The sequence below is a fragment of the Filicampus tigris genome, chromosome 6 (assembly GCF_054856515.1).
Source record: "Filicampus tigris isolate MCC_2025a chromosome 6, RoL_Ftig_1.0, whole genome shotgun sequence".
NCBI classification, from domain to species: domain Eukaryota; kingdom Metazoa; phylum Chordata; class Actinopteri; order Syngnathiformes; family Syngnathidae; genus Filicampus; species Filicampus tigris.
Window position 1 is genome coordinate 13,119,457 of NC_141222.1, and position 21,061 is coordinate 13,140,517.

At 39.7% G+C, this 21,061-nt stretch overlaps 1 protein-coding gene and 1 long non-coding RNA gene across 2 annotated transcripts; one reads left to right on the forward strand and one right to left on the reverse strand.

Annotated features, from left to right (window-relative positions):
* The first annotated feature begins 3,153 nt into the window (after positions 1 to 3,153).
* On the forward strand, positions 3,154 to 20,670 carry cplx2a (complexin 2a). The gene is made up of 4 exons (XM_086033308.1): positions 3,154 to 3,413; positions 4,418 to 4,507; positions 18,006 to 18,184; positions 19,273 to 20,670. The coding sequence occupies exons 2-4, from the start codon at positions 4,477 to 4,479 to the stop codon at positions 19,462 to 19,464; spliced, it is 402 nt and encodes a 133-aa protein (XP_085889434.1). The 5' UTR covers positions 3,154 to 3,413; positions 4,418 to 4,476; the 3' UTR covers positions 19,465 to 20,670.
* Positions 8,341 to 16,375, reverse strand: LOC147145888 (uncharacterized). The gene is made up of 3 exons (XR_015087189.1): positions 16,207 to 16,375; positions 9,085 to 9,195; positions 8,341 to 8,742 (listed from the first exon to the last, which is right to left on the reverse strand). It is a non-coding gene; the product is annotated as an uncharacterized LOC147145888 (long non-coding RNA).
* Positions 20,671 to 21,061: the final 391 nt, after the last annotated feature.

Sequence of the window (21,061 nt, forward strand, 5' to 3'; positions counted from 1 at the left end):
CAGTGGACAAAACACAGCATATTATCATAGTACTACTGGACATACAGTTTAAATATAGCTGGAAATACTCAATAAGATAAATTGCCAAGGAAATAAACCAAGTTTGTTCCAGTGCATGACTGTCAGCTCAGCAGTCTGTTTATATCTCAAAATAGGCAATGTTGCTCCAAAAACATGATGGAGTGGCAGAACAAGGTTAAAAAAGAAAGTAATATATTGGTGCCTGCTGCATTTGACAGCTTCTGTCTGAAGCAACAAACACACAAAAGTGAAGAGTCAAATAAATACTCAAGTGTTTGTGTTTGTCCTATACTATTTAATGTATTTGAGAAGATTGTTTGAGGTGACTAAGACCACAATTTTAAGGGGGAGACATGATTCGCCACTGAGTGAAAACACAGTAGTTTACAATTTACAATACGTGACACCTTTTCAAGCTTGATCGAGTTCACAGCATTGATTGGTAGGTCTGCTGACAACTTGGTGGGTACAGCAAAGTCAGGCAATTAAAAAGACTGATAGACTATTTCCTTCTAGAGTTTGCTGAGCCCAAATTAGCACTACAAGTGGAGTGAGAGAGGTTCTCTCCAAGTGGCCAATGAAACAGTTACAATAAATAAATGTGTTGTTTTGTGTCTGCTGGGTATGCAAATAGTCAGCTGATGCCAGTATATCCTGTATCAGAATCTCGGTTTTGACTCCCTACATATTTATAAATGTTCAAGCATGTTCTTGAAGAGCTCATTACAACATTGGACTCCCGGAACTCAGACCTTTTTGTCCTTGCCAGAACTGCCAACAAAAAATGAGAGGAATAATTTCTGCTCGAAGGAGATATTCATATTAAGAGGGCAACTTTTGTTGCAAAGACCTATGAGGTACACTATGAGATCTTTTACCCTCTCAAATGAACATTTGCATTATACTGTATGTGTATGAGGATTTTATTTAATCTTAATTTATGTGTGTATGTGAATGGACGTGTACTTACAGTACATTATATTTGTAGGCCTCTGTGATTGTACAATGTTTACAAGTTCCAAGTGGCCACTTCACAGTGCAGATGTGCTTCAGCCATGTCAAGACAATGGTTTTGTCTGCATTCAAGGGGATGAAAGGAGCTTCTTTGAAGTCAGCGGTGACCACTCCCACAGCAGCACAGACCTACCTCTCACCGATCCGCAGCCTGCATTTATGCTGCATTTGGTGAAGGTGGGAAGTCAAACTTTTCCAAATTTCGATTAGGAAAATTGCATTGAACTGGGAGGTTCGAGTTGCAAAATTGAAAAATAAAAAGGACACAGACTTCACCGACCGACTTCAGTGTGATCGACAATGGCGACCCCATGGTGACACAGACCATTAATCGTAAAACATAATTTATAGGATTATGAACATATATTTAGCTTTGTTTATTATTACATTAATTTTGTTATTCAGAATAACTTCAAGTAGCACAGCGTGATTTGTACTGACTCACTACCTGAAGTTATTTGGTGAAATTAATGAAATACTTTGAAGATACATTCATTCATTCATTCATTATCCATACTGCTTATCCTCATAAGGGTCGCGGGCGTGCTGGAGCCTATCCCAGCTGTCTTTGGGCAGTAGGCGGGGGACACCCTGAATTGGTTGCCAGCCAATCGAACGGCACACAGAGACAAACATCCGCACTAACAATCACACCTAGGGGCAATTTAGACAGTCCAATCAACTTACCATGCATGTTTTTGGAATGTGGGAGGAAACCAGAGTACCCGGAGGAAACCCACGCAGGCACGGGCAGAACATGCAAACTCCACACAGGGAGGCCGGAGCTGGGATCGAACCCACGACCTCTGAACTGTGAGGCGGACGTGCTAACCAGTCGACCACCGTGCCGCCTTTGAAGATACAATACTTCTTTATTTATATAAATCAAGCAAATTATGAAGTAGGTTTGCTGGGGGTCAAAATGTGTTGTTGTTGTTGTTGTTGTTGTTGTTGTTGTTATTGGGAACTTCTGGGCCATTTCCTGTTGATTTTGAGGCACTTCCGGGTCACTTCCTGTTGTTGCTGTGATGAATCGGAACAACAAATAATTTATCCGAATCAGCCATCTTTTTCGTTTACGTACATTCACCTCGAATGCTTCAAGGTCGGACCTGGGCTAATCCGAGTGGTATAAATCTGACTTTCCATCTTCCTCAAATGCAGCATTACCAGTGAAATTTGCTGCCACTTTCGCACAATGGCCATCTAATTTCTTATTAAATATGAGTTATTTTGGTGGCTATTTTTCTAACCTGGACGTAAGACGCCTCGTTCATTAAAACCCCGCCTCTCCTTGTGCGGCTGCAGGTTCCCTTTCATGACATCATCCTAAAGCTGCTTGCTGCGCACACCGCCCACGACATCAGACATTAGTTGTTTATCCCACCTTTGAGAATAAATCCCAAACATGGCAACTGTGGGCCATACCCGATGCCAAAACAGAGCAACAACAGCCTGAGGTAAAGTACACACAAATGAACTCCTTGCATGTAGCATAACGTCAGCGCTCTCCTAAATCCCGACTGCTCTTGCGATCCCCCCCATCTCGTCCCGTGATTTGCATAATGAATTCAAAAACACTCTGTAATAACATTGCCCAGCAAAACATGATATGTTACCAACACAACAACACACGTATTCTAAACTTCTCAAAGCCAAACACAAATTCTCGCCACTTGCACATTTTCTTAATTAAAACATTGTAACTCAAAAATGTTTTTGTCACTAGGCGGACTAGTTGCACTTGTCCCCAACTCCGGTGTCTCAGAGAAAATGGGTGTGTGTTTAGCCTCCAGGGGCGGTATGGGGGTGGCTTCTCACATTGTGACGAAGGAAAGTGAGGACCCAGTCGTTTCCGAGGATTGGGAGGGCCTGGTGATGAGATTGGAGGGATGAGCAGGAATGCTCCGAGATGGGTGTATGGAAGCAAACACTACTTTGTGAAAGTTATTGGTGAGGAATTAGCATTTGAACATGGCTAAAAGCTAAAAAAAAAAAAAAAAAGATTTAGCATGATATAGCCCCGCCTAAATGGCGCTATTACGGTCATGAACTGTACCCCTCCCCCTCCCTTCCCCTCCCCTCCCCTCCTCCTCTCCTCCCCTCCCTCTGCATGTTCTCATCTGGTCCTGCAGGAGCCCTCTCGCTTCTTCCTCCTCCTCCTCCTCCTCCTCCCTCCTCCTCCGCTGCAGCCTGACTCCGACACAACCGGCATGTCTGCAAACTGAGAGGCTCGATCTATCCTTTTTTTAGACGCAACAACTTGTATATTTTGTGTCACCGCTCGAGAAGAAGAAAGCCTGGTTGTAGACCAACAGCGCCTTTCCTCCCCCTTCTGATTTGGGCTAAGAAAGACTCGGAGGAGGATCCAAATCAAGGTAAAGGATGAAACCACTGTTGGTGCACCGCGCGGGACAGGATGGGGACATTTTTTTGGTGCTCTTGCCAAAATACGCCGATCGCTCGCCGAAACCCGAATTGAATTAGTACTTGTAAAAACGGCAAATGTATCGTTCGGCTGAATGCTGAGTTAATAAGGGTTCACGTGAGGAGAAATTGACGCTGCATCAGACGATGCTGAAGAGGAGGCAAAGGAGGAAATGATTCGAAGAGGCTGCTGCAGATTAAGGCAACCGCACTTAATGAGGAGTGCTGCAAGTTTTGTAATGCAGCATCGCACAAGCAAAGCTGTAAAACGCAGCCAAAGTGCCCTTTTGAAGTATTATGTGGAGAGAAATATTTAAAAATGTCAAATTATACCACATAGTTAGTTAGATAGTTGCAATGTCACCGGAACTTCAAAACAAGGTGATTAAACCATTCATATGTAAATCAGGATTACGATGCATGCTCTGAATTGCACTTTCAAGATAGGAAGCAATTATGACATCATAGATGTTACCTTTTTCCACACAAAACATTGCTGTTCTTGTTCACCTTGACCCTCTTTTAGCGCTACCGTTTTCCCCACCTGTGTATTTCCCCATGAAGATACATCACAGGTAGTTGTGTCAGCATAAATCCACACAAGATGGATTGTGGTTGTAAATCAAGGACGCGGCTATCTAGAGAAAAGTCAGAACATGGTACAGTGGAGGGTAAAGACTTCTCTAGTTTGATTTGCAACCTTTTTGTGCCCTTAATAAAGTGACCTCATAAACACAATGAACATTATCAAGAATAATAAACTCTTGCAATAACAAAAGCACTTTTCTAGAAGCATTGATGTTTATTTTCACAACGTCCTAACTGGAGGTCATTCGCTCTCTCTTTTATGGATCGTCCTCCCTCCTCCTTGTCCCATCAAACCCTCATGTGTGACACCCAGCGGAATGAATGTCCTAACAGCCTTAGCTAAAAGTGTTTTGTCCCCCGGCTGCAGGTCCGTCCGTCCTCGATAACGTGACCAGCTGAAGGAAGAGAACACAGAACTGCTTCATCATGAATTTTGTAATGAAAGCTGCACTGGGAGGTGAGTTGGCTGCCAGGCGACGGCTTGATTTAACAGCACTGCAGTGTAGAGGATGTAAACGGGATGTTCGGCACAAGCAGGCGCACAGGGCAAGCACTTCTATAGGGATGGGGAATGCTTTCATCCATCCTGCTACAGTGCTGAGCAAATGCTGCATTCAAACAGTATGGCCACTCATTTACAATATGTACAGAAAACACTTTCACAGTTTATGTATTTTTGCTTAAAATGTCAATTTCTTGGGACGCATCTGCCTGTTACTTTACACATCCTTATGAGGATTTTAGACCATTAAGGGTTATAGTTTAAGATATAGAATTAGTATTTATCAACGTAATGTGTTCCATGTTTTGCTCCTGCATGTTACAATATTAATACACTTATTGAAAAAGTTCTTGGAACACATGCTTTATTCATTCCGAGGTTGGGCAGCAATCTTAAAATATATTTTGGACAAGTCTATGCTAAGGAAGGCCCTGTTCCATTCTAGCAATACAGAAAACAAGATGCATAAAGGCAGAGCCAGCCCGAGGCATTGGCAAACTAAGTGGTTAAAAAGTGTGTGAATTTTTTCCTAACCCATTAAACCACAGGTGTCAAATCCAAGGTCCGGGGGCCAGATCTGGCCCACCACAACATTTTCTGTGACCCGCAAAAGCAAATTATGTGCATCGACCTCATGTTTCTTGCTAAACCACCAACATTGCAAATCGTCTTCACTTTGTTTCCAAGCTCCCTTGTAATGTAATAATATTTGAACAAACAGTTTATATCAGCCTCTGATTTCAAAACTAGTTATTCATTCATTTGCTGCGTAATATGAGCTGGTCATACATTTATTCATCATCCCCATTAAACTCCTTTGGGATAACTACAACTGAGATGTGAGCAATCTCCAACCACAGCGACCATCTCAAATGTAGTTCGAAATGAATGGAAAAAAAGTTCCCACAAACGCAACGCAAAATCTTTTCAAAAGAGTGGAAGCATTTATCCCGTAGTGTATTTCTTCCCTTTTCCATTCCTGTAGTTGTAGGCCAGGTGTCATACACTCTTCCCTGTGTAGTGTATTATCTTCGCTTAATATATTAATAATTCGCCCCCTAATTAGTCCTCAATCCGTTCATGTAATTCATCCTCCTTACTCCAGCTTTTTAGAGGAGAGCAATAAAGTGACACCGGCCGTTGTAATTCAGATGCTGCACACGTAAGCGTTGAGACGTGAACGATGCAGAGCTGTTGTTGTGCAGGTTACAGAGGTGTCTTTGGGTTACAGTGAGGGTGGGAAGATAAGAAAGACGAGCTCCCACTGCTCATTGGGATTCCGAGGATGCCGGTGCTGCTTCATCCTGCTGTATTGCATAAAGCAGCTGCGCTATATGAATCCCAATATCAACTGCAATGCATCAGCTGTTGCTCAGTAGTGGGCTGCAGTCTGCCTGCAGCCCGTTTAGGAGTTTGTTACACATCTTATACAATACACACTGCTGATTGTAAAATGTGAATCAATTCACATTTAAAGGGGGAAATCAACCCACACATATTTTATTCAAGAATATATTCCCAGCAGGCCCACTAGTTGAAACAAGGCATTCCGATTAATACTGCGTTTGTGGAATATGAGTTAAGCAGCAAAATCCACCCCTTTTTAGCCATCTCAGGGGGCGGCCATTTTGTCACTTCTGTCGACTGAAAATGAACTCACAACTGCTCAGGGCTCAGGTAACGACCAATCGCGATTCAGCTTCAGAAAATAGGTCAGCCTGAGCCCTTTGCAGTTGTGATGTCATTGTCAGTCCACAGAAGTGACAAAATGGCCGCCCCGCGAGATGGCTGAAAAGGGGTGGATTAACTCTTATTCCACAAACGCAATATTTATCAGCATGCCTTGTTTCAACTAGTGGATTTGCATAGAACATATTCTTGAAAAATATATGTTTGGGTTGACTTCCGCTTTAAGGCTGTCACGCTGATTATTATCCCAATAATAGTTGCAGGAGTGTTTGGTTGTATTCAATAATTTTGGAGCAGAACGCAGTGACCTCCTTCCACACAACATCTGCGAATTTGCTGACTGGATCACAAAAGGTCGCTGCTTGGGGGAGAAGCAGATAATGAAGCAAAACAATTAGCCAGAAAATCAATCAGCCAAGCCTTCATCCCGACTCTCAGAAGCTGTCAATCAATATATCAATGCGAGTGAGATATACTTTAATCAATTGTGTTTTTCATGGTTGGGCGTCTGATGAGTTTGTGGTCAAAGCAACCTTGCATGTATTGATGAAGGACAAGTTTGCCAACCAGTACGCTGATCCAATTTGGTCAGGTTTCCAAAGAATTTGTCCCAGAGGAATTCATTGAAATAGAAACAATTTGTTCCATCTTCAAGCTGCCTCCAGAATATAATTTCATCATACAGGCAATTTTAAGGTAACCGTGATGAGTGTAAAATTAGGTTAACATAACGTTACAAATATCAAACAGTAAAAAAACTCTGTTTTAATTTAAAGGGGAGTCAACACAAACATATTTTTTCAAGAATATGTTCTATGCAAGCCCACTAGTTGAAACAAGGCATTCTGATAAATATTGCGTTTGTGGAAATAAGAGTAAATCCACCCGTTTTTAGCCATCTCTGGGGGCAGCCATTTTTTCACTTCTGTCGACTGAAAATTACTGCTCAGGCAATGACCGATCACGGCTGACCTGTTTTATGAAGCTGAGCCGTGATTTGTCGTTACCTGAGCCATGAGGATCTGTGATTTCATTTTTAGTTGACAGAAGTGACAAAATGGCTGCCCCCAGAGATGGCTAAAAACGGGTGGATTTTACTGTTTACTGCTAACTTAAACGCAATACTAATCAGAATGCCGTGTTTCAACTTGTGGGCCTGCTGAGAACATATACTTCAAAAAAATATGTTTGGGTTGATTTCCCCTGTAATAATGAAAGATGAAGACTTCATGCATGAAGGATTGCGCCTCACACAGCACTTTTTTGTTGCCGCTAAAAAGTGTAAAGTATAAACAACAAATAATCACTATGTACTTCTGCGCCATATTTGAAGTGGAAGTCAACAAAAAAAATCTTCACAATAATATGTTCTATGCGGACCCACTAATCTAAAAACAGTATTCTGATTAATATTGTTTTTGTGGAATATTTATTAAGCCACAAAATCTATCCATTTTTATCCATCTCAGGGGGTGGCCATTTTGCCACTTGCTGCTGACTGAAAATGACATCACAGTTGCTCAGAGCTCAGGTAACGACCAATCACAGCTCATCTGCTTTCTGTGTTAGGTCATGTGATATTCACAAGCTAAGCCATGATTGGTCTTTACCTGAACCCTGAGCATCTGTTTTGTCAGTCTACAGCAAGTAGCAAAATAGCCACCCCCCAGATGGATAAAAATTGTGGTATTTTGCGGCTTAATTAATATTCCACAAAAACAATATTAATCAGTGTAATACCGTGTTTAGACTAGTGGGGCCACATAGAACATATTGTAAAGACACATTTTTAACTTAACCTCCCTTTAAGGTTTGCATCATAAACCTGTTGCTATGTAGTATTTGGGCTTTGATTTTAAACAGTATTTACCATTTCATAATGCAGAATTGTTTGATGGGGCACTGCCTTATTTGGCCCTAATACAAAATTGCCATTCAAGTTGCAGTGCATTCTTTCTGACTTACTGTACATATATTCATACATCTGCTGTTTGCACTTTTGTTGTCCTAACAAAAGCATCAATATAATTTTCCCTTGATCAGACCGTTGTAAATCCATACAATATTTACATATTGAAGAAGAGGCAAGTCCAATTTATTTGTATAGTCTTTAATCGCAAGAATGTCTCATAGGGCTTCACGTGCTCACAGTAGACAAATATTAACGACATCCCCTGATTTAAACCCCCAGGAGGGCAAGGAAAAACTAAAAAATAAACATCTGTGGAAAAATGAGAAACCTTGAGAAGGAACCGCAGATGGGGGATCCCCCTTCCAGGATTATCAGGCTGCAATGGATGCTGAGTGGGCAACATTTAACACATATTATGATGCTATACAATGTTAGTTGAAATAATATCAAAGTCAATCAAATGAAGCGCTGCAGGAAGACAACTTCGGTGAAGTGGGTCCCTGCCCAGTTGGTCAGTGCAGAAATCTCCATAGCAGCACCTCCGAGGATCTGCTCAACACAGTACCCATGGGTAAGGCATTCCAGAGCACTGGTGCACAAATAGAAAACATGAAGAACATCCTTATTCGCATTATTTTAGGCACACGGATGAAAAACAAAACATTCCTAATTTGTGGGGATCTAAGGCAGTGTACAGTTCCAATGGCTACAATAACAAAGCTACAAGGATAGTCCATCTTCTGATGCCATTAATTGTAACTGAGTCAATGAAAATAACATTTACTGAGAACAACTATAGGAGCCTGTCTGTGCAGTTAAATCTGCATCATTTCCACAGTTGAAAAAATGGGATTAAATTGTGCTCGAGGAATAGTGACTTAATTTCTAGATTACGGTACGTCAAAATGACATTCACACGAATTAGGTTCACCTTGTATGCTGGAGCCGTTGCCTTGCGCTTGAATTTCCACCACTCCCGAGTACTTCACTGCTGACTCAGCACTTCCCAACTCATCTTGAGTTAGTGTGACAGACTAAGGGGCTGTTAAATGAGGCAGACATTGGTTTGAGGGAATGAGTGTCCACAAAGTAGGCTCTACTATATCAGCAGAAAAGTTGAGCATAAAGAAGGATGATCTTAATGTATCTAAAAAAAATTTCCATCCTTTTTTTAAATACAGTATATAATAAATATATTGATAGGTCATTGATAATGTGAGTTATCATCTGTTGACTACAACTGCAATCCATTCTTGGACAGTAGTCTTCCTCTGATTTGCATTTCCAACAAATTTTAAGTAACATCTTAATATCCTTTAATGCTCATGAAAGTGTCAAATTAAATTTAAAGGGAAATCAACCTAAACATATTTTTTAAGAATATGCTCTATGCAGGTCCACTAGTTGAAACAAGGCATTCTGATTAATATTGCATTTGGATTATGAGTTAAGCAGCAAAATCCACCACTTTTTAACCATCTCAGGGGACGGCCATTTTGTCACTTCTGACAACTGAAAATGACATCACATGACCAATCACTGACCAGTTTTCTGAAGCTGAGCCATGATTGGTCGTTACCTGAGTAGTTGTGATGTCATTTTCAGTCGACCAAAGTGACAAAATGGCCACCCGCAGAGATGGCTAAAAACGGGTGCATTAACTCTTATTCCACAAACACAATATTTATTAGAATGCCTTGTTTCAACTAGTGGGCTTGCATAGAACATATTCTTGAAAAAAATATGTTTGGGTTGACTTGGGTTTAAACACTTTAATGGCATATAACAATCTTACAAACAACAAAAATTATATGTGTTGACATTGCTAAATGACCAAGCAACAATTTGCTTAATGCAATATCTTTCCCACTGACCTTCTTAAATGTGCTCTTGAACTGTATTGAAGGTTTTGCTGATAAATAGCCACATACACAAATTATGAACAGTTTTGTTCACAAAAGAGTGTCAAAAGCAGCTTCTATTTAGGTTAAATAGAACGTACTGCTATTAATATCGCAGTCCCTCATTCTACCTCAAACAGCTGTATTTATATTTATAACACGTTTGGTCTGTTTGAAGTGAGACAAAACAGTGTCATTGGAGGACAGATGAGAACAGAGCACACCTTGAGATGTTTTTCTCTCACCTCAGAGTGCATCTGATGGCACTCAGATAGGATTGAAAATCAAGTCTCCATTGCTTGATTGACCTACAACCATAGCACTGAGACACAGACACACACACACATTCGGTTGCACACACACATGCTCGCACACGCACACTCTACTCTATCTTCTATCTTCTTATGTTATTAAATTCATCAAATTGACCTTCAGTCCCTCCCAGTGTGTGTAGACGTGTGTGTGCAGTATAGTCAAACACACTAATCCACCCTCAAATCTTTCAAGATCACATTAATTCATTACATTTAGCTTTTTAGAATTCCCAAAATATTGCCTCATTTAAAACTACACGTCCAATATATCATTAGTATATACAGATGTAAAAATAAATATACCTCATGAAGTTACCTGGATTTCTGCATAAATTGTCATAAAATGTAATCTGATCTTCATCTAAGGCAAAACAACAGACAAACACCATTTTGTAGGACTACCAACGCAAACAATTATACAGTATGTCTTGGTCTATTTTTTTTAATCTAACATGCAAAAATCACAGTGCCAGGTGGAGAAAAAAAAAAACATAGGAGCTAATCGGAGTCAGCAATACATCTGAAGGTTCACATATTTTGTTCACTCTTTTGTCTAGTTTTGTGACTCAGATGAAGATCGGATCACATTTACTGACAATTTAAGCAGAAACACAGTTAATTCCAAAGACTTTGCATACTTTTACTTGCAAATGTAGGATCAACAATGTAATAGACTTACATACAATTTTTTTTATTCTTTTAACCCATTAAGCCATAAATTGCCTGGCTCAACAGCTCCCAAAAACGTATGGGCGACTACAGAATCGCCTTCTAAAACCTGAAGTTTTCCTGGAATTTCAACACCTGAAAAAGAATTGATATGTCAGACCTGTAGCAGTTACAAACATCATTCCAAAAGATTTTGAGATCTTAGACATGTGGCTTTCACACAGGCCTGAGTTTATTATTATTTATGGATTAAATAAAAAAATGTAAAAATAAAGTGTCAGTGCAAGAGAAGCACTATTTTTTTTTCTTTTTTAATCGAGTGGTGATTAACATCCTCTATTCTGTTACAAAGACGTCAATATCGTCATTGTCTACAAATATATATCTTAACCATATTTTGGGATTGACTGGTTCCACAGGTTCAAAGTCCACAAGCGCGTTGTCTATATCAGTGTTTTTCAAACTTTTGTGAGTCAAGGCACATTTATTTCATTGAAAAAATCCCGCGGCACATCAGCAGCTGAAATTGTGGGAAAAAAAAGCAATTTTAACAATATAAGTGTTATATTGTTTATAAAAGCATTTTTTAACATTGAAGAATGACGTTATATTATAACGTCTTGAATAGGAATTAAATAAACACAAAGAAAAAAGTATTTTATAATGTTTCATATTGATACTTACTAAGTGTGAAACATGAGCCTGTTTGGATAAACATGCGTCACTAATTCGCTTGTCTCTAAACAAAAACAATTAGCTACCTGCTGCTGCTGCTGCTACCTGCTGGTATGGAAGAATACTACAATATAGTGAAGACATGATTACGCTGCCAGGTGCTAGACCGCACAGGCACACAAATTCAATGATTTTCCACGGCTCACCTGACAATAGCTCGCGGCACAGTTTGAAAATCACTGGTCTATATCACTGCCGTCACTTATTTCATCTGCGTCCGCCATTACTGCTGTAGAAAATTCCGGCACATCCTCCGAGGGCTCACTTTATGTTCAGATGCATTTCACTGGCTAAGAGATTGAGAATTGCATTTAGAAAAAAAAAAAAAAAGAAAAGAAAATTGCGTACACACTCTCCCGGCTCTAAAGGTAGAAAGACACAACAGCGCTTCCGGCTCTTGTAGTAGAAACACGGTTAGGAGCTCCCAGCATGAATGGGTTAACTGAGTGAAGTGTTTGCATTGTGAATCTGTCAACTCACTTTGGGAAAATTTTAATTCCCGTATGTTAAATTTGGAAGAGAAATGCAACCCAGTAGCCAATCTACAGTATTTCTCGTCAAAATGAGCTATACCGAGTTCATCCAAATCTAGATCTTGACTTTCTCTTCAAGCTTTCCTTCCACTCGAGGAGAGGATTTAAGAAGACAGATTTGCACAAGAACCTCAAGTGATAAAGGAGAGGGGATGAATTGCTTTAATCTGACACTGTTGAAAGTTCATGCACAGGCAGAGAGTGGGGTGGTGGTGGCAAAGGTTAGTCTTTCTTCCTGTCTGCTTGAATTTCGCAAATAATTTTGGAGGAGAGGAATTAGATCAAGTTAAACAAATGTGCTACAAAAATGGCCAAGAGACCACTTCAAATTTGCTGATTTCACTTGTGAGTCAATGCTAAAATATTATTCCCCTGCCCATATGACTTCATTCCATAAATCACATCCTCTGGAATCGTTCTGCCATTTTGATCCATTGACTTTACATAATGGGAGGTTGTTCTGCAACATGTATATTAATGTTTGCAGTTGCTTTTGACTGAAGACTGACCTGCCAACATTTGTGTATTCAACGTTGCACAGACTTTTACAACAATTTTTGAGCATTGTTGGCAACTCATAAATGGGCAAGTGCCTCAATCAAAGAATTCTCTAAGCAAGACCCGTGTGACGCATGAGCGCTTTAATAGAACTGCTTTGACAGGATGTTGCTGTATCGCTTGCAAATGGCACACAAGAGCTTAGCTCATGGCTCAATATAACTCAGGCTTTTGTCTCCCAGGATCTGCTTCTTCTCCTTCATTTTTGTTATTATCTTTTACAGCATAGACAATTTGAATGTGCTAATAAGATTTCAGGATCAAATGAGGAAGTCATTGTGAGAGAATCATTTGACAATGAGGCTAAGCCGACTGTGAGTCACTGCTTCATTTACATCTGTGTTGATATCAAGGCTTATTTTGCTAAATCCTCCAAAAAAGTGAATAGAGCTTTTAGGTTTATGCGTTGTAATGTTAAAACATGAGTTTGTAATCATAATGTTTGGTGTCATTTTGCAGAGGCATGCACAGTTAAGTTGATTCAGTGGGCATATTTAGCTGCAGGAAACATTAACATTACAGTTGTACGTGCGCAAATAGTTCAATCAGGAAGGAAATATGAGCCACTTTTTCATCATGTGTTGCCTTTAGTGCAAATAACCATAGCAGACTGTTCATCCATACACACACAATGACGCACACATTCTGTAAAGTGCACATGCATTAAAACACAAGATAAGGAGTTCAGTCTCACATTACTAATTAATGCATGACTAAAATGGAGCAAAGTCTTTATTTATATCCATGTAGTGGCACTTACTGTAAATGTATTCCAGCCCCCCCCCCCAATTTGACACCCTCCCCATGCATACATTATATACTGTATATGGCCACGCGTCATGGTTGGGTGCATATTGCCATGTCAACTTCTGGGCTGCTGAGACTGCAACACTGGACTTACTTTGGATCTCTTTCTTCTTCTTGATTTATGTCCTTTCTTTTTATAGCTCACTTTCAATCCCTTCATAAATTTGAATGATTCATTGTCTTACAGGAGTAATTACATACTTGAATGTGAGATTCTTGTGACTATAGCCTGCTCACAGTCATTAAAAATCAAACAAGGCAATGAGGAGAATTATTGTATTCAACTAGTTAGGCAGCTAGTTAATTATTTCAATGCCAACAGAATGTCGTCTCCCTAATAAGGACGTTTGGTATGTTATGATGGTGCATAAGATGGTATGACACTGTTCCACCAAGGGAATACATTCAGAAACAAAATGACCATCATGACTTGAGTTTACATACCGGTACATTATTTATTTTATTTGTATTTTTTTGCAAAAAATAAAATAAATAAATAAAAATAACCCACACAACACAGTTAACTTGAAATGACCAGAGCTGGGCATTTTACTACAAATCAAGCATCCGTTTTCCGTCATCCGTCTGCAGTGTGGGTACCTTTCCATCGTCCGTCATTCGCCTTTTTTTTCCGGGGGTAAAAAAATAGTATATATATACTATAGGCCCGTCCGCCTCTAATTTTAAATGGCCGTTCGTCGGCGATTCTTACTAAACTTTCACTACTACCCCACCACCCGACCACAATCTGTCCCTCAAGCAACAACAACTCATTATTTTCTTCCCCGCACTCACCGCGCCCATCGAAGCCTTGCCTCGAAAAATAGGACGGACTACTGACGCGAACTAAATAAAGGGGCTTCCGTCTATGCATAGTCCGTCTATTTTAAAATGTTTCCCGTCGTTCGTCAATCGTCAGCAAAACGGGCATCTGTCAATGACAGAATGACGAACCAGTCCGTCACATAGGCGGAGCGCCCAGCTCTGGAAATGACTATACCATTAGTAGATTCTGAGAGAAGCAGCAAAAATGGCAAAGAAATAAGTTACTTTAACCAATTGAGATGATCAATAAAGCAAAAAACATAGCTGTCCTTAGATAACATGCAAATATGTCCTCTAATGGGCTGTGAGCATCCGCGCAATTCAATTGGATGCCTAGTACAGTGGAAACACAGAGGTCCATTTGTATGTTGCAACAAGTAACCCCATAGGAAATAATGGTTCCAGGGTCTAACTTTCACCATCATAAAACCTTTATTAAACGAAAAGGCAGTAATTAAAATAGCAAAAAAAAAGGTGCAAAAACAAGTTCACCACTGTTTTTAATCAATAAGACAAAAAAAAGCAATTAAACATATCGTAACTTTAATACCAAAGCGGCATGTTATAGGCCTACCTGCACTTCACTTATCTCACTTCTAGTCATTGTCTTAATTGCTAAACAAATATAAGGAGACTTTAAGCCCACTGTGTATAGTAAAATGTAAATACATCTTAGTCTTACAGCTTCAAATTTGACTTTCTCCTCGTCTTCTCCCACTCTTCTTCTTTTAACACCTCATGTTGATGCTGGTCCTTCTTGGTGTTGCCAAGCCACACACACAAAAAAAAAGCAAATTATGGGTGCTAATTCTTGCTGACTTTTCCTGAACTGAGGCTAGTTAAGTGTTGCGTGACATCATGCATAAGAGCAGTTTAAACTCTGAAGTTTTGTGCACCTTTCTAAGGTGTATTTTAGCCCCAAAATTTGTTTGACATGTATACATATATATGTATGTATAAATTTTTCGCGCACCCATGGATCCTTCTTATACGTTCACTAGCCCAAAAAGAGGATGCTCGTAATTGCTTATAAAACAAAACGGAGCTTCTAACAAGAACACAATAATGAACTCATGTTAAATAAACAACAGTAGTTAATTATTCAACACAAATAAACCACCTTCACATGAGGCACATCAATAGTACTAGCTAGCAGCATACTAGCCTAAATAATGCACTCACATATGGGCAAACAAATATGCATACTACCATTTGACAGAAAATGGCATCCGGCCATTTACATTACACAATAACATTGTTAGGGAATACAGACACATTGTCGGCAAAGTAGACTACAGTACATTGTTGTAGCTTCATCTGGAGGGAAGCAGAAACATACTTTCCGCTTGACTTTTAAATGTATGAGATTCACTCAAAATCAAGAACAACTGAAACGCATGAAAATACACGGTCAATGACTCAAATCTAACATTAACAACGAGATTCCGCTCCAAATGATGGCCTAGTTCAGCAAATTCCGGGGCATCGGTTCCAAAAATACAAAACAAAACTGTGAATATGTGACTACGCTACCGCGAGTGTGGAGGGATTCACTGTATTGTCCATGACTCTGCATATTGATCATGTAACGAAAATCCCCCCCAAGGCCGAAGGCCCATGTAAAAATGTCACATCCGCTAAACAACTTTGCACATTTAAGCATCGTATCTTCTTATCTGTCTCGAGTCTCCTACAGAGAATAAACACTCACCCATTTCATTCTCATGTCTCTCTGGTCCCTTCCACCTCATCTTTCGTCTTTTGTCTTCCATCTCTGCAATGTGCCGCCCTTGCTTTTCATTATGCTGATGAGTGAAAATACCAACAATACCAGCGGCAGCACTCGTCTCAAGGATTACTCTGCCTTTCTTTCTCGCTTGCTTGCTTTCGTCCTCTCCTCAGATGCCCCCCATCGGCCCCTCAAGACTTCCTGACGTAAAGCCCCCGACGGCCCACTCTGCTCTTTCCTGCGCTCCGTTGCCCTCTTTCTTCATCCTCATTTTCTTTAGTTTACTCTCCATCGTCTTTCTTTTGTCACTTCCCTCTAGTCACGCTCTCAATTTTTTTATGGGGAACTGCATCCTGCTGGATAAGCTCACTAACGGGAACAGCTCGGAAAATGTTTCTGACACATTCCCTCCTCCTCATTATGATTTCCCTTTTCTACTAAATGTACAGACTATCTTTATTGACCTCTTTTTTCTATCCCCTCCTCCCTTTTCATCAAGTCCAGTCTTCTTCTAAACCAGCAGCGACAAACATGTTTTCATCACTGGCCACATTGCAGTTATGGTTGCTCTCAATGGGCCACTTATGACTAAAAATCATATATACAGTATATTATATCCATGATACACCACGCGGCTGATTCTCCATTTTAGCAAGTCTTGTTTTTAGTTCTGAAATCAAATGTCAGTTAAAACAGATACAATAGTGAGTAGCCTCTATTCAGCTGCACAATTATTTAACACTTAATAATCATAATACAAAAAAAGTTGTTCGGTAACAAAAATGGTAAGAATGTCTTTTTTCATAAAATAATAATGACATAAAAGTGGTGGTTTTAAAGGCAATTACTGTTTGAACTCAGACGGTAGAGATGTTTTTTTTTTATACAAAATAGTGTGTTTGACTTTTTGTGCAGGAACAAAGGCAATGCATGGATAAAAACAAAACAAAAAAACGGAACAGTATAAAAGTGTTACATTCTTACCCTTACTCCAATTGGACTGTTGTTATCCCAGTACTGCTCACAACCACTAGGGGCACATTTGCTTGGTATATTTGCAGTGTCCGAGCGGTTGTATGATATGCTGTAATGTATTGAAGGGATATACTTCACCTAGTTATGCCACTTGCAGCAGTAAAAAGTTCATATTTTGTCTACAATTAACTTGATGACCTTATTATTTTTCATGTACATTTTATTTACAATATTAGGAATAATATAGATTGGCTGGCAACCAGTTCAGGGTGTCCCCCGCCTACTGCCCAAAGACAGCTTGGATAGGCTCCAGCACGCCGCGCGACACTTGTGAGGATAAGCGGTACAGATAATGGATGGATGGATGGAATAATATAGCTGGCTGCCATATTAATTGAACACGTCACTAGACAACTGTGACAAATGTAAACTTTGTACTAGACTGGACAATAATATTCAAACACAGCTTCGCCAAAATGGATATCCTTAATCCTGAAAAAATCGAGCCATATCTTAAAATAAATCTTCTGAGAGAGATTCCACTTTTGATGCAAAAGATGCAGCGCCGGATGATCTTCTGATGGCACAAAATACACTTTGGGGAACAAGTAGACCAGGAAGTGCAGCAGACAGCATCATGTCTGCCATGTCCAAAACATTCCATTGTCCTGTTCTTCATGGAATTTTTCCACCCGAGGTTTTTGACCTCGGCTCTTCCCAACTGCACACTGTAATCCCCCATTTTGACACGTTGGAGTATTGTGTGTCCCCTGACTGCTCTCAATTGAGGTATTTCTCTCCGCTAGGAGGTCCTCCTGATGTGGGCAAGATGCTGGGCGGGGAGGAGAAGGAGGAAGACCCGGATGCAGCAAAGAAAGAGGAGGAAAGGCAGGAGGCGCTGAGGCAGCAGGAGGAGGAGAGGAAGGCCAAATACGCCAAGATGGAGGCAGAGAGGGAACAGATGAGACAAGGCATCAGGGATAAGGTACCATGGCAGTTTATGTGCTGTCTTGTCATTTACTCTCCAAACAGGTTCATCAGTTCATAACGGAAATGAACAACAAGAGAATTGGTGCACGAGTATGAGAGCTTGTAACTACAAGCATAAAATGCCACTTATCCTCATTTAAATGTTTTCATGATTTTGGAGAGTGTACTCACTTTTAATGTGAGCTTCTAAAGGCTCCATGTGTCACCTGCCAGCATTTTTTTTAAATGTATTTTTACAGTAAACCCTGCCATGGAAGCAGACAATTGAAGAGCTATTTTTAATTGCCTTGTTTGCTTTGGTGTGAACTCAAACGTCCTGACACTGCATAATAAATGCAGTATGTGAGAAGAGCAACAGCAAATAGCGGAGCAGAAATAAAGGGACAAATGTTGACAATTAACAAAATTATATGTATAATTATTGCACATCAAACATAATTTTGTGTACCTTTTTTTTTAGGTGGAGAGTAAGAGTACGTTTATATCACGTTTTTTGTGTTAAAAATTTTGTTTTAGCATTCCGCTACTTTTAGCATTTTTGCATTTGGTTTTAGCATTCCGCTACTATTGTTACTGTTATTTGCTTTACTAGTTTGTATTTGTTGAATAACAATGAAGCCTTATCGGTAACCCTAAGCTTATTGAGCAAGTTTCCCATTTTAACGTTTGTAGTTTTTCTGGTAAATGAATATAAAAATAATAATAATAACATTTTACTTTACCTCCACAAATTGACTTTTGGTCATACAATCTTCATTATTTATAGTTATCATTTTTCATAAATAAATCAATAAATACACTGCACATGCACACACACGCTTGTTGCACAAGAAGAGACTGATAATGCAATTAACGACAGTATCTACATTCATAGCAATCTGAGCCTACGCATACAAGGCCTCGCCTCTTAAAGCCACACACGAACACAACAATACGTACGATATTTTCCATTTAAATGGTTTCTCTAGATCTCCGATTTTCACTCACGGCTCGTGGTTCTGGAACGGTTCCCTCACAATAAACAGGGCTTCATTGTCATCCGACCTCTAATCAGTACTTACATCTCCATGTTTTATACACCAGTACGGCTTGAAAAAGCGCGAGGAAGCCGAGGCTGAGGCAGCAGCTGCAGCGGAGGAGCCTGCAGCGGGCAGCTTGACCCGACCGAAGAAGGCAGTGCCCACTGGCTGCGGGGATGAAGAGGAGGAGGAGAGCATCATGGACACAGTCATGAAATACCTGCCAGGTCCACTGCAGGATATGTTAAAGAAGTAAGGTTCACAGCTAGCCAGTGCTTGTGCTAGCTGAAGTCATTACCAGGTTGGCTTCAATCCCAAAATTTACGCTCAGATTAGCATTGTAAATGATTCAAATTTGGTTTATTCAAAGCCATGTGGCGACTATTAAAAGATTTGAAAAGTGAATTGCAGCTGTCATGCTAAGGTAGACTGTGCCTCTGGCCAGGTGTGTGTTAGCTTGAAGCTAACATCTAAGCAAAGGGGCCACAGACACAATTTCAAACCTTCCTTTTTTCTCCGCCTACTTTTAAACTCCATTGAAGAGCTTGAAGCAACAACACGGTGTTCTCTTTCACCTCGCTGTTCACTTTAATTGTACATAAGCAATCTATATAACAAGCCTCAAGCAAGGCCAAACAATCAAATATATCCATTTATTATACTGTGTCTGTCTCTCAACTAGAAAATGTGATGACTTGATAAGCCATATTTTAAAAAAAAAAGGATATTTAAAAATAATTTGTGTGTGCTCTTAAAGCTACCGTTTGTGTCGAGTTTATGTCAAGCCGTTTTGCACAGTGTTACACATTCTCCGTGAAAAGTGTTGTCTCTGTTGGATGTCGAAGTGTGTTCACCTCTGTATAGTGTAGGAAATGTTCAGTGTGTCTCGCATGCCATTTGTCTTGACAAAGTGTGTGACTATGTACAAGCCACTCCCTTTTTATCCTCTTCTTCGTTATGCAAAAAATATTAAGGCAATAACTCCTGAGTTTGTTTTTCCTCATGTCAATGTAACTGCGAATAATATTACCAATAGGAAATAAAGCATTTAGGACATTTAATTGACAGGTTTACAGGGGGTTCTTTTGTCGTTAGAAAATATCACTGTATAGTGGTTCGGACAACAGACAAGCTTTCAGCCATAAAAACGCCATTTGTAGTGCTGTAAGTACTGTTATGTAACAGGGAGAGAACAGTGATTGACATCTGTATTGAAAGTATACGACAATGTTTTTTTTGTTTCTCGTCTTAATTTGTGGATAAAGATGACCATACACTTACCGGCACTGAAGTGACCACATGGTAATTAAGATAGCAGTGTTTAAATGTTTGATTTATTGTTGTATACGAGAAAGAGCCGCTGTGGCAACATAGACCGTCATGAGCAATAAAGGATTATTATTATTATTATGTATGTTTCTGCCTGAGAATCAATAAAAACCTAAATATCTTGTTCACATCAGCAATGTTTTTAATCTCCTTTCCTAAGTAATGGTATGAAGAAAGATTATAGTAACATCAAACCCAAAGCTAACTGTTATGTAAAAAGTTTCCTTTCAGGCCTTTTTGAACAAACATAAAGCCAGTGATGGCCAGCCTCCATTTGGCTACGTCAGCTTCCAGGTCATGTTTTTTTTTACACACAGAAACAACACCAGTAATAATATAAAAATGTATTATTATTGCATTTGATAATACTAATTGCTCTCTGACTTTTGTTTGAAAAACAGCTTTGGTGAAGGTGATTTCCCCCACCATACAATTTATTAATGTTAAATTAGTACTTGTAATTTCTTATTAGTATCATCACAGCTTTCTAAAATACACTGTATATATTTTTCATAATTCATGTT